Here is a 25,577-nt window from a genome sequence, read left to right as displayed (position 1 = left end):
GACATGGAGGGGGACATGGAGGAGGACATGGAGGGGGACATGGAGGGGGACATGGAGGGGGACATGGAGGAGGACATGGAGGGGGACATGGAGGAGGACATGGAGGGGGACATGGAGGAGGACATGGAGGGGGACATGGAGGGGGACATGGAGGAGGACTGGGTCTAGACATGATAGTAGAATATTTCCGACCTCAACTGGTTTATGTTCTGACTTCCCATCTGGAAATTGATTTTTCAAGAGTAGTTTTTCAGACGTATCCCAGACATCGTTCAAATCAAATTAAAACATTTCAATAGAAGTCCGACTATAAATAAACTCTGGGCTGTTTGTTTGTCTGAGTCATAATTGAATAATTTCCATTTCCTGCTTGTATTCATGGGAAATAGCCCAATAACATAAACATTAGTCAGAATTTCTCCCGGACAGATGGACAGTTAGCCAGTCACACAGCCAGCCAGTCACACAGTCAGCCAGTCAGCCAGTCACACAGTCAGCCAGTCACACAGCCAGCCAGTCACACAGCCAGCCAGTCACACAGCCAGCCAGTCACACAGCCAGCCAGTCACACAGCCAGCCAGTCACACAGCCAGCCAGTAGCATGTCGTACAGCACCCTATACCTCCAAATGTATATTTAGAATGTAGGTTAACAAACATGCTTAGATTAGATTGTGTTGGATGGAAAAAGGGGACAGACGGGCTGCTGGCCTCTGAAATGGACTAATCTATATAAGCCTGAAAAGTGTTTTAGGGAAATCTGACAATCAGCGACTCATTTGACTTGACAGTATGCTAATTCCACTTAAAATTGTATGGACGCTAACTCCATTAGTGACTGCAGGATTTCCTCTGTGTGTGTGTGTGTGTGTGTGTGTGTGTGTGTGTGTGTGTGTGTGTGTGTGTGTGTGTTTTTGCATATATGCCTGCGTGTGTAACTTCGTAAGTACGTGGGTGCATTTATTTGTGTAAGGAAGGAAGGGTGACCTGGTAACCTCACCTGATTGTTTACACTGTTGTATCTCTTCAAGTGTTTGATAAACTCTGCCCTGGAAGTGTTTCCTGCTGCGATCAGGGCCATGCTGCCATTGTTCAGTCTTACAGAGAGAGAGAGAGAGAGAGATGTATTTTTTTAAATATTTTCATATGTATACTACATTGCTGTGACCAATGCAATCCAAACAGGTTTTACACATGCATAGCAGGTTTTAGATACATCAGTCTGTGGGCCAATTCAATCCAAACAGGTTGATAAAGCAACAAATCCTATATTTTTCCTGTCATCTGTCACCATGCAGTAGAATCAAGAATGTCAGGAACAGAACAGAGAGTGGTATACATTAGTTCTACTTACACGTACTACTGTATGTGTTATTGTATACGGGTCAACTAATAGTCAGTTCTACAAACACTACTGTTTCTGTCTTGTGTAGTTAAGGTTGATGATGCTATAATAAGCAGTGGTTCCACTTCACTGTGTGGGGCCTGTTGCTCTACCACATGCTATATCATTACTGAGGCCAGTCTCAGACTGGAGCTGTCTCAAATGGCACTCTATTCCCTACGTAGTGCACTATACAGGAGCTTGGAAGAGACTTTTGGGGTTCTAAAAATCGGCGCACAGGGGGAACTTTTCCAGTTCAAAAAGGTTCCTTGAGGAACCCCTGTGTAAAGGTTCAAACCAGAACATTTTTGTGATAGGAGATTCAAACCTTTTGAGTAATATATAGTAGAGGTGTCAGCCTATCAGAAGATTAGAGGTGTGTCTTATTGGAGGCGTGGCATTGAGCTGGGTCTTTTTGTCCACCTGTTAGAGTAAATGACATTCCTGTTCATCATGTTCAGTTTGTACACCTCAAATTTGCAATCAATATTTATGCATTTTACAATATAATATAAATAATACTTACTTGGAATGGTTACCATGGTAACCATTCCAACTCTTGCAAAGGCTCTTGAGGAACTCATACACCTCTGTAAGACTGAAGCTACAAAACTGTCAGTGTTCAACCTAACAATACAACAGAACAGATGAACAGGAATTACGTTTAGCCCCACGGGTGGCCGAAAAATATCTATATGAAAGGCACGCCCCTATTAAGCCATGCTTCTATTCCAGTGTTCCTCCAGGAATCAGTTGCTACATTGAAACATTAAAGGTTCCTCCAAGAACCCCTCTACTAAACAAAGGTGCAAATATGAACCATTGACTAGCAATGGTTCCTTGAGGAAAACCAGAGTTTCCTTGAGGATCGCCAGGGTTCTTCAAGTCACCAGACATTCTAAGAGTGTAGGGAATAGGATGCCATTTGTCTAAACCACCTAGAAGTCCTGGTCCAGCAGTGCCCACAGATGCTCTGATCTTTAAGTCCTCGCTCTCTGCCACTCCCTTTAATAAGCTCTGCCACTCCCTTTAATAAGCTCTGCCACTCCCTTTAATAAGCTCTGCCACCCCCTTTAATAAGCTCTGCCACCCCCTTTAATAAGCTCTGCCACTCCCTTTAATAAGCTCTGCCACCCCCTTTAATAAACTCTGCCACCCCCTTTAATAAGCTCTGCCACTCCCTTTAATAAGTTAGAAACCAATATACACAGGCAGTTAGAAAAGCCAAGGCTAGCTTTTTCAAGCAGAAATTTGCTTCCTGCAACACAAACTCAAAAAGGTTCTGGGACACTGTAAAGTCCGTGGAGAATAAGAACACCTCCTCCCAGCTGCCCACTGCACTGAGGATAGGAAACTGTCACCTCCGTTAAATCCACTATAATTGAGAATTTCAATAAGCATTTGTTTACGGCTGGCCATGCTTTCCACCTGGCTACCCCTACCGCGGTCAACAGCACTGCACCCCCCACAGCTACTCGCCCAAGCCTTCCCCATTTCTCCTTCTCCCAAATCCAGTTAGCTGACGTTCTGAAAGAGCTGCAAAATCTGGACCCCTACAAATCAGCCGGGCTAGACAATCTGGACCCTTTCTTTCTAAAATTATCTGCCGAAATTGTTGCAACCCCTATTACATTTAACATTTACATTTAAGTCATTTCGCAGACGCTCTTATCCAGAGCGACTTACAAATTGGTGCATTCACCTTATAATATCCAGTGGAACAACCACTTTACAGTAGTGCATCTAAATCTTTTAAGGGGGGGGTTAGAAGGATAACTTTATCCTATCCCAGGTGTTCCTTAAAGAGGTGGGGTTTCAGGTGTCTCCGGAAGGTGGTGATTGACTCCGCTGTCCTGGCGTCGTGAGGGAGCTTGTTCCACCATTGGGGTGCCAGAGCAGCGTTTTGACTGGGCTGAGCGGGAACTGTGCTTCCTCAGAGGTAGGGAGGCGAGCAGGCCAGAGGTGGATGAACGCAGTGCCCTTGTTTGGGTGTAGGGCCTGATCAGAGCCTGAAGGTACGGAGGTGCCGTTCCCCTCACAGCTCCGTAGGCAAGCCCCATGGTCTTGTAGCGGATGCGAGCTTCAACTGGAAGCCAGTGGAGAGAGCAGAGGAGCGGGGTGACGTGAGAGAACTTGGGAAGGTTGAACACCAGACGGGCTGCGGCGTTCTGGATGAGTTGTAGGGGTTTAATGGCACAGGCAGGGAGCCCAGCCAACAGCGAGTTGCAGTAATCCAGACAGGAGATGACAAGTGCCTGGATTAGGACCTGCGCCGCTTCCTGTGTGAGGCAGGGTCGTACTCTTCGAATGTTGTAGAGCATGAACCTACAGGATCGGGTCACCGCCTTGATGTTAGTGGAGAACGACAGGGTGTTGTCCAGGGTCACGCCGAGGCTCTTAGCACTCTGGGCCTGTTCAAACTCTCTTTTGTGTCGTCTGAGATTCCAAAAGATTGGAAAGCAGCTGCGGTCATCCCCCTCTTCAAAGGAGGGGACACTCTTGACCCAAACTGCTACAGACCTATATCTATCCTACCCTGCCTTTCTAAGGTCTTCGAAAGCCAAGTCAACAAACAAATTACCGACCATTTCGAATCCCACCCCACCTTCTCCGCTATGCAATCTGGTTTCAGAGCTGGTCATGGGTGCACCTCAGCCATGATCAAGGTCCTAAACGATATCGTAACCGCCACCGATAAGAAACAATACTGTGCTGCCGTATTCATTGACCTGGCCAAGGCTTTCGACTCTGTCAATCACCACATCCTCATCGGCAGACTCAATTGCCTTGGTTTCTCAAATGGTTGCCTCGCCTGGTTCAACAACTACTTCTCTGATAGAGTTCAATGTGTCAAATCAGTTGTCCGGACCTCTGGCAGTCTCTATGGGGGTGCCACAGGGTTCAACTCTTGGGCCAACTCTTTTCTCTGTATACATCAATGATGTTGCTCTTGCTGCTGGTGAGTCTCTGATCCACCTCTACGCAGACGACACCATTCTGTATACGTCTGGCCCTTCTTTGGACACTGTGTTAACAACCCTCCAGACGAGTTTCAATGCCATACAACTCTCCTTCCGTGGCCTCCAACTGCTCTTAAATACAAGTAAAACTAAATGCATGCTCTTCATCCGATCGCTGCCCGCACCTGCCCGCCCGTCCAGCATCACTACTCTGGACGGTTCTTACTTAGAATATGTGGACAACTACAAATACCTAGGTGTCTGGTTAGACTGTAAGCTCTCCTAACAGACTCACATCAAACATCTCCAATCCAAAGTTAAATCTAGAATTGGCTTCCTATTTCGCAACAAAGCATTGCTTCACTCATGCTGCCAAACATACACTCGTAAAACTGACCATCCTACCGATCCTCGACTTCGGCGATGTCATTTACAAAATAGCCTCCAATACCCTACTCAATAAACTGGATGCAGTCTATCACAGTGCCATCTCTTTTGTCACCAAAGCCCCATATACTACCCACCACTGCGACCTGTACGCTCTCGTTGGCTGGCCCTCGCTTCATACTCGTCGCCAAACCCACTGGCTCCAGGTCATCTACAAGACCCTGCTAGGTAAAGTCCCCCCTTATCTCAGCTCACTGGTCACCGTAGCAGCACCCACCTGTAGCACGCGCTCCAGCAGGTATATCTCTCTGGTCACCCCCAAAGCCAATTCCTCCTTTGGCCGTCTCTCCTTCCAGTTCTCTGCTGCCAATGACTGGAACGAACTACAAAAATCTCTGAAACTGGAAACACTTATCTCCCTCACTAGCTTTAAGCACTAGTTGTCAGAGCAGCTCACAGATCACTGCACCTGTACATAGCCCATCTATAATTTAGCCCAAACTACTACCTCTTCCCCTACTGTATTTATATTTTATTTATTTTGCTCCTTTGCACCACATTATTTATATTTCTACTTTGAACTTTCTTCACACTACAAATCTACCATTCCAGTGTTTTACTTGCTATATTGTATTTACTTTGCCACCATGGCCTTTTTTGCCTTTACCTCCCTTATCTCACTTAATTTGCTCACATTGTATATAGACTTATTTTTCTACTGTAATATTGACTGTATGTTTGTTTTACTCCATGTGTAACTCTGTGTTGTTGTATGTGTCGAACTGCTTTGCTTTATCTTGGCCAGGTCGCAATTGTAAATGAGAACTTGTTCTCAACTTGCCTACCTGGTTAAATAAAGGTGAAATAAAAAATTAAAAGCTCTGCCACTCCCTTTAATAAACTCTGTCGCTCCCTTTAATAAGCTCTGCCGCTCCCTTTAATAAGCTCTGCCGCTCCCTTTAATAAGCTCTGCCGCTCCCTTTAATAAGCTCTGCCGCTCCCTGTAATAAACTCTGCCGCTCCCTGTAATAAACTCTGCCGCTCCCTGTAATAAGCTCTGCCGCTCCCTGTAATAAGCTCTGCCGCTCCCTGTAATAAGCTCTGCCGCTCCCTTTAATAAGCTCTGCCGCTCCCTTTAATAAGCTCTGCCGCTCCCTTTAATAAGCTCTGCCGCTCCCTGTAATAAGCTCTGCCGCTCCCTTTAATAAGCTCTGCCACTCCCTTTAATAAGCTCTGCCACTCCCTTTAATAAGCTCTGCCACTCCCTTTAATAAACTCTGCCACTCCCTTTAATAAGCTCTGCCGCTCCCTTTAATAAGCTCTGCCACTCCCTTTAATAAACTCTGTCACTCCCTTTAATAAACTCTGTCACTCCCTGTAATAAGCTCTGCCGCTCCCTTTAATAAGCTCTGCCGCTCCCTTTAATAAGCTCTGTCACTCCCTTTAATAAGCTCTGCCGCTCCCTTTAATAAGCTCTGCCGCTCCCTGTAATAAGCTCTGCCGCTCCCTGTAATAAGCTCTGCCACTCCCTTTAATAAGCTCTGCCACTCCCTTTAATAAGCTCTGCCACTCCCTTTAATAAGCTCTGCCACTCCCTTTAATAAGCTCTGCCACTCCCTTTAATAAGCTCTGCCACTCCCTTTAATAAACTCTGCCACTCCCTTTAATAAACTCTGCCACTCCCTTTAATCAGAGTCATTATGTGCTGATTAGTCCAGTTAGAAGCCTTTGACCTCGGTAGTCTGATCTCAATCCCAGAGGATTACCTGGAACTGGCTGGTGCGGCCCCTGTATGGCAATGGCCAGGCTGGGAGGCTGGGCTCCATGTCTACTGAAACACCACAGACATACTGACCCAGTTCACTCATTGGCTTATTTACTCACACCTAACACAGCATGGCATGGCAGCTCGGAATCACCAAGCCATTATCACTGGTCCAGGACTTAGGTCATGCACATTGCTCAGTCAACCACACACACATACTAGACATTGATGCAGGCTCGTATGCACTCACGCACATGTAGGGATTGATGCAGGCTTGTATGCACTCACGCACATGTAGGCATTGATGCAGGCTCGTATATGCACTCACGCACATGTAGGCATTGATGCAGGCTCGTATGCACTCACGCACATGTAGGGATTGATGCAGGTTTGTGTGTGTGTGTGTGTGTGTATTGCAGTCACACATGCAGGAGGTAGTTGTGATCAGAGAGACCCACATTCCTCATTTGCTTTTTCTAACATGTTTAATTTTTAGAAGACCTTGACATCGCTGTTGTTTTGTGTATATGTTGTTGTGGTTGTTGTTGTTGTAGTTGACTGTGATGTATTGAAAACCTAAAATAAAATGTTTGAAAGAAAGAGAGACTCACATACCTGGTGTTAGGGGCCAGGCCCCTGGGGGCCATGGAGCAGAGACAGGGGATGGCCATGATGCTGACGTTGAGGAACAGACCCCGGGTGGTCGTCCACGACTCTTCCTCTTCTAGAGAAGACCAAGGAGGGGGAGAAGTTTTAGTGAGGAGAGAGTTACACTAGAAGATGATATTTTGAAAAGTTCACATTGATAAACATCATCCATGACAAACTCACCCATGTCGTCCTTTAAGTACTCATTTCTGCAACAAAGAAAAAAACGGTTGTAAAAACAGTTTTGAAATTTGTTTTCAGATGCATAATTTTGTCTTTTGTCTTTCTGTGTGAAATTCTCCCCTCATATTTAGTCGGTTGATCTTCTACATCGGAGGCATTTTGGTTTCCTTCCAATGACCAATTAAGCCCACAGATGCCTGTTTTTAAATCAATTTCACACAGCTAAATACTATCAAACTTGGACTGCAGAGTCTAATCATCAGACAGACTTCTGTCACTTACTTTACTGGATCCAGCGTTTCAGTCTGGACCTTCTTCACAGGAAGATAGGACAACTCACAGTCTTCAGGCCTGCAATCAGACACAGACAGACAGAGACAGAGACACACACAGAGAGAGAGAGAGAGAGAGAGAGAGAGAGAGAGAGAGAGAGAGAGAGAGAGAGAGAGAGAGAGAGAGAGAGAGAGAGAGAGAGAGAGAGAGAGAGAGAGGGGAGAAGAGTGCCAAAGGGGAGAGAGAGCGCAGACTTCAGATGGCTGGATTGGAGAAGAGGAGGGATGGTTCTCTAGAGACAGATTCATGTGTGATAAAGAGACTGCTCAGAAGGAAACCCTAGCTTTGATAGCAGGCTGGCAAGTCTCAGTCCCTGGAGAATTAGGCCACACTTTATGAGGGAACTGGTGTGTGTGTGTGTGTGTGTGTGTGTGTGTGTGTGTGTGTGTACACTGTGCATGTGTGTCTTTGCATGTGACTCTCTAGAGAGAGACTGTCTTACTTGAGTTTTGCCAGCGTTTTGATCACGGCAAACTCCCGTCTCTGCCCGGGTGGCATCCAGCGATGTCTCTCTGCCAAGGCCAGCGTCCGCCCGCCGAAACCAAACATGGCAGAGAAGCCGAAACGCAGAAGGCGACCCAGACAACTGAAACTACACACATCTACCTCCTGATGGTGGCCTGGAGAGACACACAGATTGGAAACAAAGACAGCAGAAGTATAGATATCACAGATATCAATGACTGTACAGTATGAAGTTGGCATCCCGATGCTGCAGCTTGAATGACATGTTTCTACTGGACAAAGTGTTTTCTGTCGGAGATGTATGGCATTCCTCCACTTCAGCGGTATGGCTACATTTAGTCCAGCATCAAAATGGCCAATTATTTACCTCTGGTTAATAACTTCCATTATAATCAGACTATGTCATAGCCATAGCTCTTGCGGCAATATAGGCTTCTGATGGTACAGACACAGGTCCCATCCTATTGGTCTACACACATTCCTGACCTCTTTCTGTCTCGCCCATATATGGCTCCCCGATCCCATACCTCATGAATATTCATTATGGTCTAAAACGTCCTGCCAGTTGGCCTTATTCACATGCGTAAATATTGCTTAATTAGAAAACCAACAAGCCCTATATCAGCCTGTCGTAAATACGCATCACCATGTCCTGTTGATGTCAGGTGTTCTGTGTTGTTGTTTACATTAGTTTGCCTCGAAGCCAAAAGGCTAGACATATTTTAAGACCAAAATAAAAACATTTGTCTGTGTGTTCATTTCTAATCAGGTGAGATTTGACAGCTTTTTGGAAGGAGGAAGGGTTCAGTCTTGTCAAAAAGACGACTTAAGAAATGTTTGTTTGCATTCCCTGAATAAGATGCTTAGACAGGGAGATAAACGATCAGATGCTGCTCCATATTGTTAACTCAGAATACAGTGTGAATTGTATGACATATTCTCACAGTGCTATTATATGTGTACAAGAATGTGAACACAAAACAGCTCATCCATCTACATAACCGCTGACAGAACTGGACTAAACTGGACTAAACTGCACAGCCTGGGTGCTGCTAGAAGTTTCACCTAGCTCAGTGTTATGGATTACAGCACCATATGGTTCATAACGTAAGACAGATGATTTAATGAAGAGTAGGTTTATCTCGTTTAGTTGAGGTCAGCATTGGGTTTATAATGGAAGTCTATTGTAGCATGAGTGATTGTTTCAATAGGATTTTCATTTGTACTGTACACACAATTTTCTGCATGGGATAGATGCTATTTTTCAGAACATTTCAAACTGATTTCAGTACACATTGTACTGCACTTATATCACAGAGACAGATAATGCAAGAAATGTATTGCTGGAATGTCCACATAAAAAGGATTATTTTCTATTGTTCTATGATTTTGAGTCTCTACCTTAAGCGCAACAGGAGAAACCTACCATTTCTATTTTGTGTGTCATGTTTTCCAAGCCCTACTATTATGTGTAATCCCTTGACACAATCCTCTTGTCTGTCAGGCTAAACCCAGACTCACACAGCACTGACAACACAACAGACCAGACAGTTAACTACCAGGAACTTCCAACTCCTTCCTCAGACAGACAGATGGCCCGACGGACAGCAAGGCAGACACAGGCAGACAGACAGCAAGGCAGACAGCAAGGCAGACAGACAGACAGACAGCAAGGCAGACAGCAAGGCAGACAGACAGACAGACAGACAGACAGACAGACAGACAGACAGACAGACAGACAGACAGACAGACAGACAGACAGACAGACAGACAGACAGACAGACAGACAGACAGACAGACAGACAGACAGACAATAGCCTAAAAAGCAGATCACTGCAGTCGGTTGTGGACCAGCAGACCAGCCAACAGATGTATAGTATAGGTGTGTGTGTGTGAGAGAGTGTGAGTGCGTATGGTTTTAGGTGTTTGTATTCTATGTAACACCAGAACCAAGGCAGCTACTAGATTTATTAACGTTTATGTTCAGTCTGTCACAACAGACTCAGTGAGTGTGAGAAAGCCCTATCTAGTCATATGAGAAAAAAACGTGTGAGGGACAGAATGACAGCCCTTCCCTGTCGTTCTCCAGGGACTGGACATTCTTCAGGAAGACCTGTTAACCAGATCTAGACGACAATACCAGCAGCTCTGCTCAGAGCCTCCCACATCCCACAATGTCAGCTATAGAGCTAATTAAGGACTTTATGGAACTAATTAAGGACTTTATGGAACTAATTAAGGACTTTATGGAGCTAATTAAGGACTTTATGGAGCTAATTAAGGACTTTATGGAGCTAATTAAGGACTTCATGGAGCTGATTAAGGACTTTAAGCACCAGATTGCACCAACTACTAGTTCCTTACCGATCATTCTATTGTGGCGGAAGAGAACCTTATAATTCTGAAACTGATACTCTGTGTGTGGATCACACACACACACACGCACACACACGCACGCACACCGCGCTCACACACGCGCTCACACACGCACACTGCGCTCACACACCGCGCTAACACACGCACACTGAGCTCACACACCGCGCTCACACACGCACACTGCGCTCACACACGCACGCTGCGCTCACACACACCGCGCTCACCGCGCTCACACACGCGCTCACACACCGCGCTCACACACTGCGCTCACACACCGTGCTCGCACACGCACACATGCTCACACACGCGCTCACACACGCTCGCACACGCGCACACACACGCATGCGTGCTCACACAACTCGGTGGACTAGTAAAGTAAATATGCATGCCATTTACATATTAATCCAGTCAGTGTATATTTCAGCTCCATTAGGGAAAGGGGGAGACCTAGTCAGTTGTACAACTGAATGCATTCAACTGAAATGTGTCTTCCACATTTAACCCAACCCCTCTGAATCAGAGAGGTGTGGAGGGCTGCCTTAATCCACATCCACGTCTTCGCTGCCTGGGGATCAGTGGGTTAACCACCTTAACCCACTGTAAGGTCTACACCTGTTGTATTTGGCGCATGTGACAAGTAACATTTCATTTGATTTACTCAGGGGCAGAATTACAGATTTTTACCTTGTCAGCTCGGGGATTAAGTCCAGCAACCTTTCGGTTACTGGCCCAACACTCCTACCCGCCAGGCTGTTCCATTGCAGCTCTATAATCAGTAGTATTGTAGTGATGTCTACAGATGAAATGGGATAACACAGGAGAACATGAGAACGTACCCATGATGATGTGCATTGCAGCAGTAACAGGATGCCGTATGCCATGGACAGAACAGGCCACCACGTCAGTGGAGCCTGGAGAGAAAGACATGCACAACAGTAGAATACAAATGATACAGTCATCAAGCAATAGGTAGTTCTCACAGGGGAATGTCTTTACCATCCAGGTCGTTCGGCTATTCACTCATTCACTTACAGAATATCAATTCTCGGATTTCCCAAACCCATAATGGCTGACCTTATTATTGCAGAAGTAAGCCACCTGATTGTAGCAAGCTATCACGATTCACAGTGATACAAAAGATGAGGAAACATATGCAAACACACTGTATCTCACTTTCTGTAGAGGTTGGGTTAATAATGAACAAAATGAGCACTTTGTTAGAGGGAAGTCATTAACCTTAATATTGTCTGATGTCAATTAGGCCGAGTTTACCTTGCGGTCAGCGGTGGCCAGAAAAGAACAGGTGTCAGTGTGTTTGTACTGATTACAGACATAGACAAACACACAGGAGAGTGAGAGAGAGAAACAGAGACATAGAGCATGAGAAAGAGAGAGAGAGCAGAGAGAGAGAGAAAGAGATGGAGAGAGAGAGAGATAGAGCAGAGAAAGAGCAAGCGAGAGTGAGAGAAAGAAGAGAGAGAGAGAGAGACAGAGACAGAATGTTGTTTGTCACTTGATGAGTAGGCATTTCCTTTCATGCTGCTATCTGCCATGTTGTTTGCTCAGATGAACAGGATATGAGAACTGGTGTCTGTAAATGAGTAGGTCTATAGACAGACAGGCTGGGTGAGAAACTGACCTTTCCCGTCTCTCCTCTGACATGGTGGTGTGGATACCACGGAACACATACAGGAGGCATATTCAGACAGATTGGCTACAGAGAGATAGACCTCCCAAGTTTCTGCTTCTGTTATACTGTTACACCCCCCTCCCCCATCCCCCATCCCCCCTCCAAACCAACCCCTCACCAGACCCTGCTGTAATTACATTTGATAAGGGGATAAAGGGAATTTCAGCTATATTTTCATTCAGAAAAAATACAGAATGTCGATTAGTCATAGAATTTAATTAAAAAAATACATTGAAATGTGAGTTACATGTAATTAAGGTACTTAAAGTAGCTAATACATTTCTAAATGTTTAGAGGGGATAAGCATTGTAATTGCTTATTATGCATGAACTAATCATTTGCATAGTGTGATTAATAACCTCTTTACTCTATTGTCCCTTATAATCCAATATATCTACAGTGTAGATAAACGCCACCTGAGATTTCCCCAATACTACAATGGAACTAGTGTCGATGATAATATAGTATTTTACATCATCAGTTGTGTTAGCATCTATTGTTCCTAGCCATTGTTGTGTGTGGTGCTCACATTATCACCAGCGATGGTAATTCCACCCTCATTAAGTACCTCTTCCCAAAAGGCACACACTTGTTCATACTGCGCCAACAATGTTAATATCTCCACATGAACACTGTACATCAACCATACATACAACAGCACTACAGATGAAGAGAGAACATGCAGGAGGAAGGGGTGGAAGAGAGAGGTAGAGATAGAGAGACAGAGAGAGCAAATAAAGAGAGAAAGAGGAAGAGAAAAAAGAGAGTGAGAGAGAAATAAAATGTACTTGGAAGTGTGCAAGGCACTTCTGCAGAACAATTAACTTAATTAAGCAGACATCATGAATATTCATACGCCTGTTAATGTCTCCCCACCCTGGCTGGCAGATGAATGTGATGCTAGTCTAGTCAAGCATGTCTCAAAGAGAGAGAATAAGAAACCGAGAGAGAGATAGGGAGAGAAAGAGAGCGAAAGACAGACAGCGGGAGAGAGAGATAGGGAGAGAAAGAAAGCGAAAGAGAGAGATAGGGAGAAAAAGAGCGAAAGAGAGACAGAGGGAGAGAAAGAGAGCGAAAGAGAGAGAGAGGGAGAGTGAGATAGGGAGAAAAGGGAGAGAGAGGGAGAGTGAGATAGGGAGAAAAGGGAGAGAGAGGGAGAGAGAGACTGGAAGAGAAAACTAACGGCACCAACATTTTGGTGGTTTGTCTGGAATATCAAAGAAATTAATAGTCCCCCTGAAACCCTTTAAACCGGTCCAATTAATTTGAATCCTGTTGTTTATATGCTACACATACCAAACAGCTGTATAATATGTATGTAGAAATTAGAAATGGTTTCTTGATTAGCATGCTCAGTGCATTTAATTGGCCTTTCTCTAAATTAAATGTATTTGTAATCCTCTGTGTAACACTACTGATTCTGTTTCTTAAGTAAGATTACTGGATTATTATTTTTTGAAATTACGATGTAAAAGTTTGAACTATGACAGCAATAGCAATTAGTTAGCTCAACTTTAAAATCTCAGAAAACAAACAAATGCATTAAATGCAAGTGTGAGATAGATAATAGATATGGATATTGTTGAGACTATCTATATAATTGTTAACTTTGACAGTACCATAATACCACCTATCTTTTAAATTCAAATGGTGTAATGTTGATAAACTGTGGAGCAGACTTGTGTATTTGAGTATTTGTTATTTAAATACTTGTTTTCTGTGTATTTGTGTATTTTCTAATCATGGGGCCCGAATCAACTGCTTTTTCAATACTTTCCATGTGTATTTCCAAAAACATTCTAATGTTCAACTACTTCTGTTTTCAAATAAAACATATCAAAATACTTACTTACCAAATTACTTTGAAAGTAACTGAAATCCCCAAAACAGTATTTGAACACAGGGCTGATGTGGAGCTTGTTTATTACTTCCTTCAACAAAAGAGATATGATCACATCCCTCCTCAGTCTCAGAAGTGACCTTTTCCTGGTACAGCGGTATCTATTCCTCCTAGGGTGCCTGTCTCACCTCGCTCTCCTGTTTGTGATGGGAAACTGTTTACAAATACTCCATTGGGAAACCCACTAATGAAGAGATACAGTGACTTCTGAGCATCCAATTTGCAGGGGGTGCAGAGTTGGACGGCTTCCATCCTTGGCTGCTAACAGCAGCACTCAATTTTACCACCACAGCCTAGAATGACACATGAAGGTCAAACTGTTGGCTTAAAAAGCCAGACTGGCCCACGCCAGCATTGTTGATACCATCGCTGCTGGCTGTGGTGTGTAGGGTCATTCATGGCGTGTGTGTGTGGCTATGAGGGTTTAATCCACTAATAATTGGAGTGATGAGCTCTTTATAACCATCCACTGCATGAGGCTCAGAATCGGCTAATGTCTGAGCCACATGCATTTACAAAGGTTGATAGACTGCCAATGTTCACAATTCTAAAGTGCAGTAGAACGCTGTATAATCGTGGTTCCGTCTCAAATAGAAGGCAATTAGCTCCCAGTGCAATCAAACCAAATTAAACCAAATTAAAAATGATACATTTGCTTGAACGAACAGTGTTTTCAATAGAAGAAGAAATCACTCTCTCTATGGAAATGTCCTTGATATGGGATAATATTGAGATGTTTGTCAATTACATGGTTCTGAATACGTTTTGATTAGCTAAAAAATCATTTAGATCTGTTAGCACAATTTTACAGTACTGAAATGTAAGAATCCTCTGTCTGCTATGCTTCAAGAAAACATTTAGAACCCCCTGACCTCTATGGCCTGATGCTGTGTAGTAACATACAAACTAAAACCATTCAAACCAAGAGAAAAGCCCAGAGAAAAGAGAAAAGCTGTTCTAAATATTGCGGGAGGATTGAGAACAGCTGCAGAGGAGAGCGGTCAAGCCACCCTTGCTCCTCACCTGCTGGTGTGTGTGTGTGTGTGTGTGTGTGTGTGTGTGCGCCACCATCCTTGCTCATCACCTGCTGGTATTAGCCCTAGAGGAAGTGTTGCTCGGACAGGCGTGAACATGGAGTCTGTGTCCCTGCCTGCATCCATCTGGGCCCGGAGCAACAGCCCATGGGCCACCTCGGCCACCGAGCCATCCCCACCGACAACCACAACCCTGGGGAAAACACACACACACACACACACACACACACATATATACATGAGACACAGCACACACAAATCGCCACACACAAAAAAAAATGTTTCTCAAGGGTTCTTTGGGAAGGGTGATGGTTCTATGCGGAACCATACTGAGAACCCTTTAAGCCCGTCAAAGGATCTTTGCATTTTTTTTTTTTGTGATAACTAAAACGAATTTCATATAAAAACCTCTATGGTTCCACAAAGAACCTTTGAGATTGAGAAAGGATGTTTATAGATCCATTCTCCATGAAGGTTCTATACTGAACCAATGGTGGAACAAGCTCCCTCACGACGCCAGGACAGCGGAGTCAATCACCACCTTCCGTAGACACCTGAAACCCCACCTCTTAAAGGAATACCTGGGATAGGATTAAGTAATCCTTCTAACCCCCCCCTCCCCCCCAAAAAGATATAGATGTACTATTGTAAAGTTGTTGTTCCACTGGATATCATAAGGTGAATGCACCAATGTGTAAGTTGCTCTGGATAAGAGCGTCTGCTAAATGACGTAAATGTAAATGAACCATAAAAAAGGGTTCTAAACTCTGCAAAAAAGAAACGTCCTATCACTGTCAACTGCGTTTATTTTCAGCAAACTTAACATGTGTAAATATTTGTAGGAACATAACAAGATTCAACAACTGACATATAAACTGTTCCACAGACATGTGACTAACAGAAATGGAATAATGTGTCCCTGAACAAAGGGGGGTCAAAATCAAAAGTAACAGTCAGTATCTGGTGTGGCCACCAGCTGCATTAAGTACTGCAGTGCATCTCCTCTTCATGGACTGCACCAGAGTTGCCAGTTCTTGCTGTGACATGTTACCCCACTCTTCAACCAAGGCACCTGCAAGTTCCCGGACATTTCTGGGGGGATTGGCCCTAGCCCTCACCCTCCGATCCAACAGGTCCCAGACGTGCTCAATGGGATTGAGATCCGGGCTCTTTGCTGGCCATGGCAGAACACTGACATTCCTAACTTGCAGGAAATCACGCACAGAATGAGCAGTATGGCTGGTGGCATTGTCATGCTGGAGGGTCATGTCAGGATGAGCCTGCAGGAAGGGTACCACATGAGGGAGGAGGATGTCTTCCCTGTAAGGCACGGTGTTGAGATTGCCTGCAATGACAACAAGCTCAGTCCGATGATTGTGGACCCTCCACCTCCAAATCGATCCCGCTCTAGAGTACAGGCCTCGGTGTAACGCTCATTCCTTCGACGATAAACACGAATTTCACCTTTATTTAATAGGCCATTTAACCAGGTAAGCTAGTTGAGAACAAGTTCTCATTTACAACTGCGACCTGGCCAAGATAAAGAAAAGCAGTGTGACAGAAACAACAACACAGAGTTACACATGGAATAAACAAGCGTACAGTCAATAACACAATAGAAAAAAAAGAAAGTCTATATACAGTGTGTGCAAATGGCATGAGGAGGTAAGGCAATAAATAGGCCATAGTAGCAAAGTAATTACAATTTAGCAGATTAACACTGGAGTGATAGATGAGCAGATGATGATGAGCAGATGATGGTGTGTAAGTAGTGATACTGGTGTGCAAAATAGCAGCAAAGTAAATAAAAACAATATGGGGATGAGGTAGTTAGATTGGGTGGGCTATTTACAGATGGACTATGTACAGGTGCAGTGATTGGTTTAGCTGCTCAGATAGCTAATGTTTAAAGTTAGTGAGGGAAATGTAAGTCTCCAGCTTCAGCAATTTTTGCAATTCGTTCCAGTCACTGGCAGCAGAGAACTGGAAGGAAAGGCGGCCAAAGGAGGTGTTGGCTTTGGGGATGACCAGTGAGATATACCTGCTGGAGCGCATGCTACGGGTGGGTGTTGTTATCGTGACCAGTGAGATAAGGCGGAGCTTTACCTAGCATAGACTTATAGATGACCTGGAGCCAGTTGGTCTGGCGACGAATATATAGCGAGGGCCAGCCGACAAGAGCATACAGGTCGCAGTGGTGGGTGGTATAAGGCGCTTTGGTAACAAAACAGATGGTACTGTGATAGAATACATCCAATTTGCTGAGTAGAGTATTGGAAGCTATTTTGTAGATGACATCGCCGAAGTCGAGGATCGGTAGGATAGTCAGTTTTACTAGGGTAAGTTTGGCTGCGTGAGTGAAGGAGGCTTTGTTGCGAAATAGAAAGCCGATTCTAGATTTGATTTTGGATTGGAGATGTTTGATATGAGTCTGGAAGGAGAGTTTACAGTCTAGCCAGACACCAAGGTATTTGTATTTGTCCACGTATTCTAGGTCAGAACCGTCCAGAGTAGTGATGATAGTCGGGCGGGCGGGTGTGGGCAGCGAACGGTTGAAAAGCATGCATTTGGTTTTACTAGCGTTTAAGAGCAGTTGGAGGCCACGGAAGGAGTGTTGTATGGCATTGAAGCTCGTTTGGAGGTTAGTTAACACAGTGTCCAAAGAAGGGCAAGATGTATACAGAATGGTGTCGTCTGCGTAGAGGTGGATCAGGGAATCACCAGCAGCAAGAGCGACATCGTTGATATATACAGAGAAAAGAGTCGGCCTGAGAATTGAACCATGTGGCACCCCCATAGAGACTGCCAGAGGTCCGGACAACAGGCCCTCCGATTTGACACACTGAACTCTGTCTGCGAAGTAGTTGGTGAACCAGGCGAGGCAGTCATTTGAGAAACCAAGGCTATGGAGTCTGCCGATAAGAATACGGTGATTGACAGAGTCGAAAGCCTTGGCCAGGTCAATGAAGACGGCTGCACAGTACTGTCTTTTATTGATGGCGGTTATGATTTCGTTTAGGACCTTGAGTGTGGCTGAGGTGCACCCGTGACCAGCTCGGAAACCGGATTGCACAGCGGAGAAGGTACGGTGGGATTCGAAATGGTCAGTGATCTGTTTATTAACTTGGCTTTCGAAGACCTTAGAAAGGCAGAGCAGGATGGATATAGGTCTATAACAGTTTGGGTCTAGAGTGTCACCCCCTTTGAAGAGGGGGATGACCGCGGCAGCTTCCCAATCTTTAGGGATCTCGGACGATACGAAAGAGAGGTTGAACAGACTGGTAATAGGGGTTGCAACAATGGCAGCGGATAGAGAGGGTCCAGATTGTCTAGCCCAGCTGATTTGTACGGGTCCAGATTTTGCAGCTCTTTCAGAACATCTGCTATCTGGATTTGGGCGAAGGAGAATCTGGGGAGGCTCGAGCAAGTAGCTGCAGGAGGTGCGGAGAGGTTGGCCGGTTTTGGGGTAGCCAGGAGGAAAGCATGGCCAGCCGTAGAGAAATGCTTATTGAAATGTTTGGTTATCATGGATTTATCGGTGGTGACCGTGTTACCTAGCCTCAGTGCAGTGGGCAGCTGGGAGGAGGTGCTATTATTCTCCATGGACTTTACAATGTCCCAAAACTTTTTGGAGTTAGAGCTACAGGATGCAAATTTCTGTTTGAAAAAGCTAGCCTTTGCTTTCCTAACTGTCTGCGTGTATTGGCTCCTGACTTCCCTGAACAGTTACATATCGCGGGGACTATTCAATGCTATTGCAGTCCGCCACAGGATGTTTTTGTGCTGGTCAAGGGCAGTCAGGTCTGGAGTGAACCAAGGGCTATATCTGTTCTTAATTCTACCTTTTTTGAAAGGGGCATGCTTATTTAAGATGGTGAGGAAATTACTTTTAAAGAACGACCAGGCATCCTTGACTGACGGGATGAGGTCAATATCCTTCCAGGATACCCGGGCCAGGTCGATTTGAAAGGCCTGCTCCCAGAAGTGTTTTAGGGAGCGTTGGACAGTGATGAGGGGTGGTCGTTTGACTGCGGACCCATAGCGGATGCAGGCAATGAGGCAGTGATCGCTGAGATCCAGCAGAGGTGTATTTGGAGGGCAAGTTGGTCAGGATAATATCTATGAGGGTGCCCATGTTTATGGATTTAGGGTTGTACCTGGTGGTTTCCTTGATCATTTGTGTAAAATTGAGGGCATCTAGCTTAGATTGTAGGACTGCTGGGGTGTTAAGCATATCCCAGTTTAGGTCCAGAACGAACTCTGAAGATAGATGGGGGGCAATCCATTCACATATGGTGTCCAGGGCACAGCTGGGAGCTGAGGGGGGTCTATAACAGGCGGCAACAGTGAGAGACTTATTTCTGGAGAGATTAATTTTAAAAATTAGAAGCTCGAACTGTTTGGGCATAGACCTGGAAAGTATGACAGAACTTTGCAAGCTATCTCTGCAGTACATTGCAACTCCTCCCCCTTTGGCAGTTCTATCTTGATGGAAAATGGCAGGCATCAGCTATGTAGCCAAGTGATCATAGGGTCCAGTGTACAGCAATAGATGGAACAGGGAAGCCGTGGGGTAGTCATTGCTATGCTAGCACGCGAGAGACACAGCGTTTAAAATTAGCAGGCCGGGGTAAGTAGAAGCGTCTGCTCCGACGTCCGGCAAAGGCTGGTTGAAGGCACAGCGGATGGAATTATGTCTGCGGATGTAACGATCGTCGTCGGGTGATGAGGAAGAGGACCAAAGCGCAGCTGGGAGCGAACACATGTTTATTCTTAACACTGAAATAAACACGTACACAAAACCAAGAAAATGCCGATACGTTAACTGCTCAAAACAAAGAGACAACACCCCACAAACAGCGTGGGGGAAAAAGGAACTTAAATGTGATCCCAATCAGAGACAACTAGCGACAGCTGTCTCTGATTGGGAATCGACAGAACCCAACATAGAAATAACCCACATAGAGCTAACACAAGGCTATAACGCAAACATAGAAAACAAACCAAGGAAAAATACCCAACGTGACACACCTTGACCAAAATACCCGAGTTCACCTGGTCAGGGCGTGACCGCGGACCAGTCGTGGTGGTACGGTGGGGCGCTGTGTCGACGAAGGTACCAGGCCAGATAGCGAAAGAGGTATTGTAGTTGTGGTAATTTCGTTTGCTAGCCGGGAGATGCGCCTGGCTCAGGGCTACCTTCAGGGCTGGGTCACTCAGTGGCAGCTAGCTAGTTGTGATGATCAGGAGTAATGGTCCAGGGTTTACGGCAAGAATCCGGCATTGTAGTGGAGAAAAACAGTCCGAGGCTGGCAGGTATTATCCAGGGTAAAAAACGGCTTTACCCTGAGCAGAGGGTAAAGGCCGCTAGCAGCGGCAAACAATGACTAAATAGCTAGTAGCTAATTAGCTGGCTAGCTCCTGATGAAAGTTTTGGTTGTGAGGTCAAAAAAAATAACAATTGTGGATCTGTGTCACATTGAGTGAGGAGGGTTACCGGAAGGTATATTTCATTTAAATATGGAAAAAGAGATGGAAAAATAAATTGGAATATATACAAAAAAGATGAAAAATACAAAAAGTAAACGAGAGGACGACAAACCACGTCTGCACTGCTACGCCATCTTGGAAAGATCATCACCCCTGGTGAGACAAAACCGTGACTCGTCAGTGAAGAGCACTTCAGTCCTGTCTGGTCCAGCGATGCTGGGTTTGTGCCCATAGGTGACGTTGTTGCCGGTGATGTCTGGTGAGGACCTGCCTTACAACAGGCCTACAAGCCCTCAGTCCAGCCTCTCTCAGCCTATTACGGACAGTCTGAGCACTGATGGAGGGATTGTGCGTTCCTGGTGTAACTCGAGAGTTGTTGTTGCCATCCTGTACCTGTCCTGCAGGTGGGATGTTCAGATGTACCGATCCTGTGCAGGTGTTGTTACACGTGGTCTGCCACTACGAGGACGATCAGCTGTCCGTCCTGTCTCCCAGTAGCGCTGTCTTAGGCATCTCACAGTACGGACATTGCAATTTATTGCCCTGGCCACATCTTCAGTACTCATGCCTCCTTGCAGCATGCCTAAGGCACGTTCACGCAGATGAGCAGGGACCCTTGGCATCTTTCTTTTGGTGTTTTTCAGAGTCAGTAGAAAGGCCTCTTTAGTGTCCTACGTTTTCATAACTGTGACCTTATTTGCCTACCATCTGTAAGCTGTTAGTGTCTTAACAACCGTTCCACAGGTGCATGTTCATTCATTGTTTATGGTTCATTGAACAAGCATGGGAAATAGTGTTTAAACCCTTTACAATGAAGCTCTGTGAAGTTATTTGGATTTTTACGAATTATCTTTGAAAGGCAGGGTCCTGAAAAAGGGCAGTTTCTTTTTTTGCTGTGTTTATATAGCCCCAAAATGGGTTGTAACCACAGCGGAACCTTTTTGATGGTACTAGATATAACTTTTTTTATGTTCTTTATTGAACCTTAGGAAGGATTCTCTACAGCACCATAAAAGTTCCATTTAGAACCTTATGAGCATGGTTATTTAAAGAACCTTCAAAAAAGGTTCCATATAGCGCATAAAAGGGTTATGCTATGGTTACAAGCCCCAAAAAACTAATTTGGAACTATATAGAACCATTCGTTTTTAGTGTGCACTGAGCAGTCTTCACCGACAGAGGAGAGGACAAAGTACAGGGTTACACACCCACACAGCAACACACACACACTGCCAATACCTTGAAACAGCTCAGGGTAAATGCATGAGTAAGGACTTGCTCCCCTCAGCCTATATAGCTGATCACTGATCACTAGGTAAACATGACATACTGACATAGCATGATAAATCAGTCATATTAATCACCTGACTAAACAAAGGCGTGTGAAACACAGGTCATGGCCAGACAGACACATACACACGCAAGAACCCACACACACACGCACACACACACACACAAATGTGCACAGACATACAGATGCACGCACGCACACATGCGCACACCCCTACTGTCTACACTCATCATAATTACTGAATGAGAATGGAGCTGCTTTGGAGACTTCTTTAGTCAAGCAGTAGCTAACAAAATATATATATATTTTCATGGTGTACAAGACATTGGTCTGATTCGCGGCTATCTGAGTGGACTGAGCCATTGTGGAGGCCATGGGGGTGGCACCGTCCATCACTCTAAGACACGTGCTACTGAAATTGTATATGGTTATATTATGTAAGAACAACTGTGCTACACTAATAAAAATAATATTACTTTATAACAAATGCCCTTTCTCCCGCATTGGATAGCGGTCGCTGTCCACGGTTCTGAAACACATCAGTACGCTGTTGAATTGCCGCCTTTTCCTAGACCATGTTGCTATGTGCATAATAGCAACGTTAACCAGCACATTGGTGTTGAGAACAATGTGGAGGAGGCAGCAGCTGAATGAGGAGACGAGAAAACACCCCTTGCCTTATTGTCTAAGAAACCCTAACTTAATTAGGTCTAAAATCAATAGCCTAACTGTTGAATGTGCCTGGATTTATAAATCATCCATATATATCTACAGAAAAAAAGACAGATTCTGCTTCTGTTGCCTGTTTGAGTGTTTGTTTAATAGACTACTGTTTTCTTGAGCACCAAGCCTCACTCAACCACATGTCGGAAGAACAATTTCACAAATCCGGCTGTTTTTAATCTTTGCTATGTTAGAACAGCCTCTCTGGTATTATTTATAATTCATTTAACGTTGTTCCAAATTGTCAACAACAAAAAAATGCTTCATAATAATAATAACCCTCCTTTTTCTTGATCTCCTTCTTATTGTCATTATTAATATTATTATTATGATATCATTATAATAATAGGTAATGTCATTATCATTAGTAGGCTTAGTATAGCAGCCTTGTATAACCACCATCGAGCTGTAGGCCTAGGAGCGCATCCTGTTTAGTCTTAATACCGTAACTTAGGCATATTTCAATATATAGGCTACTGTATCAACCAATCATTCACCAGTTCATGTCATCACACAGCATACCAGTCATTCATGATTTGAAATGCAATTAAGCATTTTAGTTTACAAATAAAATAAAGTGACCCTTAAATAATTAGCGTAAACAATAAATGAACCTCTAATAGAGCTGGCTGGAGTGTTTACGGACATATTCAACCAATCCCTATCCCAGCCTGCTGTCCCCACATGCTTCAAGATGGCCACCATTATTTACCACCACAAATCGATGCTGGCAGTAAGACTGCAATCAACGAGATGTATAGGGCCATAAGCAAACAAGAAAATGCTCATCCAGAGGCGGCACTCCTAGTGGCCAGTGACTTTAATGGAGGAAAACTGAAATCTGTTTTTACCTCATTTCTACCAGCATGTCACCAATGCAACTAGAGGGGAAAAAAATTCTAGATCACCTTTACTTTACACACAGTGATGCATACAAAGCTCTCCCTCACCCTCCATTTGGCAAATCTGGCCATAACTCTATCTTACTGATTCCTGCTTACAAGCAAAAACTCAAACAGGAAGTACCAGTGACGCACTCAATACGTAAATGGTCAGATGAAGCGGATGCTAAGCTAATGGACTGTTTCGCTAGCAGAAACTGGAATATGTTCAGGGATTCATCCAATAACATTGAGGAGTTTACCACATCAGTCACCGGCTTCATTAATAAATGCACCGACGACGTCGTCCCCACAGTGACCGTACGTACATATCCCAACCAGAAGCCATGTGTTACAGGCAACATCCGCACTGAGCTAAAGTTTAGAGTCAATGAGTGGGACACTAATCCATAGGCTTATAAGAAATCCTGCTACGCCCTCCAACAAACCATCAAACATGCAAAGTGTCAATATGGATCCCACTACACCGGTTCTGATGCCCGTCGGATGTGGCAGGGCTTGCTAACTATCATAGATTACAAAGGGAAACTCGGCTGAGAGTTGCCCAGTGACACGAGCCTAGCAGATGAGCTAAATGCCTTCTATACTCGCTTCGAGGCAAGCAACACTGAACCATGCATGAGAGCACTAGCTGTTCCGGACGACTGTATGATCACGCTCTCCGTAGCCAATGTGAGTAAGACATTTAAACAGGTTAACATTCACAAGGCCACAAGGACAGACGGATTACCAGGACGCATACTGACCAGCTGGCAAGTGTCTTCACTGACATTTTTAAACTCTCCCTGACCGAGTCTGTAATACCCACATGTTTCAAGCAAATCACCATAGTCCCTTAGCCCAAGAACACCAAGGCAACCTGTCTAAATGACTACCGCCACGTAGCACTCACATTTGTAGCCATGAAATGCTTTGAAAGGCTGGTCATGGTTCACATCAACACCATCATCCCAAAAACCCTGGACCCACTCCAATTTGCTTACCGCCCAAATAGATCCACAGATGACGCAATCTCTATTGCACTCCACACTACCCTTTCCCACCTGGACAAAAGGAACACCTATGTGAGATTGGTGTTCATTGGCAACAGCTCAGCGTTCAACACCATAGTGCCCACAAAGCTCATCACTAAGCTAAGGACCCTGGGACTGAACACCTCCCTCTGCAACTGGATCCTGGACCTCCTGACAGGCCGCCCCCACGGGCTAAGGGTAGGCAACAACACATCTGCCACGCTGACCCTCAACACAGGGACCCTCATGGTTGCGTGCTCAGTCCCCTCCTGTACTCCCTGTTCAACCACGACTGCATGGCCAAGCACGACTCCAACACCATCATTAAGTTTGCTGATGACACAACAGTGGTAGGCCTGATCACAGACAACGATGAGACAGCCTATAGGGAGGAGGTCAGAGACCTGGCAGTGTGGTGCCAGGACAAGAACCTCTCCCTCAACGTGGACAAGACAAAGGATCTTATCGTGGACTACAGGAAACAGAGGACAGAACATGCCCCCATTCACATCGACAGGGCTGTAGTGAAGCAGGTCAAGAGCTTCAAGTTCCTTGGTGTGCACATCGCTAAGGACCTATCATGGTCCAAAAACACCAACGCAGTCGTGAAGAGGGCACAACAACACCTCTTCCCTTTTAGGATGCTGAACAGTTTTGCCAAGGGCCCTGAGATCCTCAAAAGGTTAAACAGCTGCACCATTGAGAGCATCTTGACTTGCAGCATCACCGCTTGGTATGGCAACTACTCGGCATCCGACCGCAAGGCACTAGAGGGTAGTGCGTACAGCCGAGAACATCAGTGGGGCCGAACCCCCTGCAATCCAGGACCTCTATACCAAGCGGTGTCAGAGGAAGGCCCAAAAAAAGACAGCCACCCAAGTCATTGATTGTTCTTTCTGCTACTGCACAGCAAGCGGTACCAGAGCACCAAACCTGGGACCAAAAGGCTCCTGAATAGCTTCTACCCCCAAGTCATAAGACTGCTGAACAGTTAACCAAATGGCTACCAGGACTATTTACATTGCCTCCCTTTA

The 25,577-nt window shown here is 45.0% G+C and overlaps 1 protein-coding gene across 2 annotated transcripts in view; it reads right to left on the bottom strand.

The window, feature by feature from the left end:
- LOC106582268 (CERK like autophagy regulator) overlaps positions 1 to 25,577 on the bottom strand; it is a 105,492-nt gene that overhangs the window by 2,918 nt on the left and 76,997 nt on the right. For both annotated transcript variants that reach the window (XM_045704726.1, XM_045704725.1), the window contains exons 5-11: positions 15,175 to 15,317; positions 11,337 to 11,411; positions 8,102 to 8,279; positions 7,609 to 7,677; positions 7,327 to 7,352; positions 7,111 to 7,219; positions 1,000 to 1,096 (exon numbers count right to left, since the gene is read on the bottom strand). In XM_045704726.1, coding sequence (XP_045560682.1) covers positions 1,000 to 1,096; positions 7,111 to 7,219; positions 7,327 to 7,352; positions 7,609 to 7,677; positions 8,102 to 8,279; positions 11,337 to 11,411; positions 15,175 to 15,317 — 697 coding nt within the window. The remainder of the gene's footprint in view (positions 1 to 999; positions 1,097 to 7,110; positions 7,220 to 7,326; positions 7,353 to 7,608; positions 7,678 to 8,101; positions 8,280 to 11,336; positions 11,412 to 15,174; positions 15,318 to 25,577) is intronic.

This window comes from Salmo salar, chromosome ssa21, assembly GCF_905237065.1.
Source record: "Salmo salar chromosome ssa21, Ssal_v3.1, whole genome shotgun sequence".
Taxonomy (NCBI): domain Eukaryota; kingdom Metazoa; phylum Chordata; class Actinopteri; order Salmoniformes; family Salmonidae; genus Salmo; species Salmo salar.
This window is presented reverse-complemented; position numbering and strand designations above follow the sequence as displayed.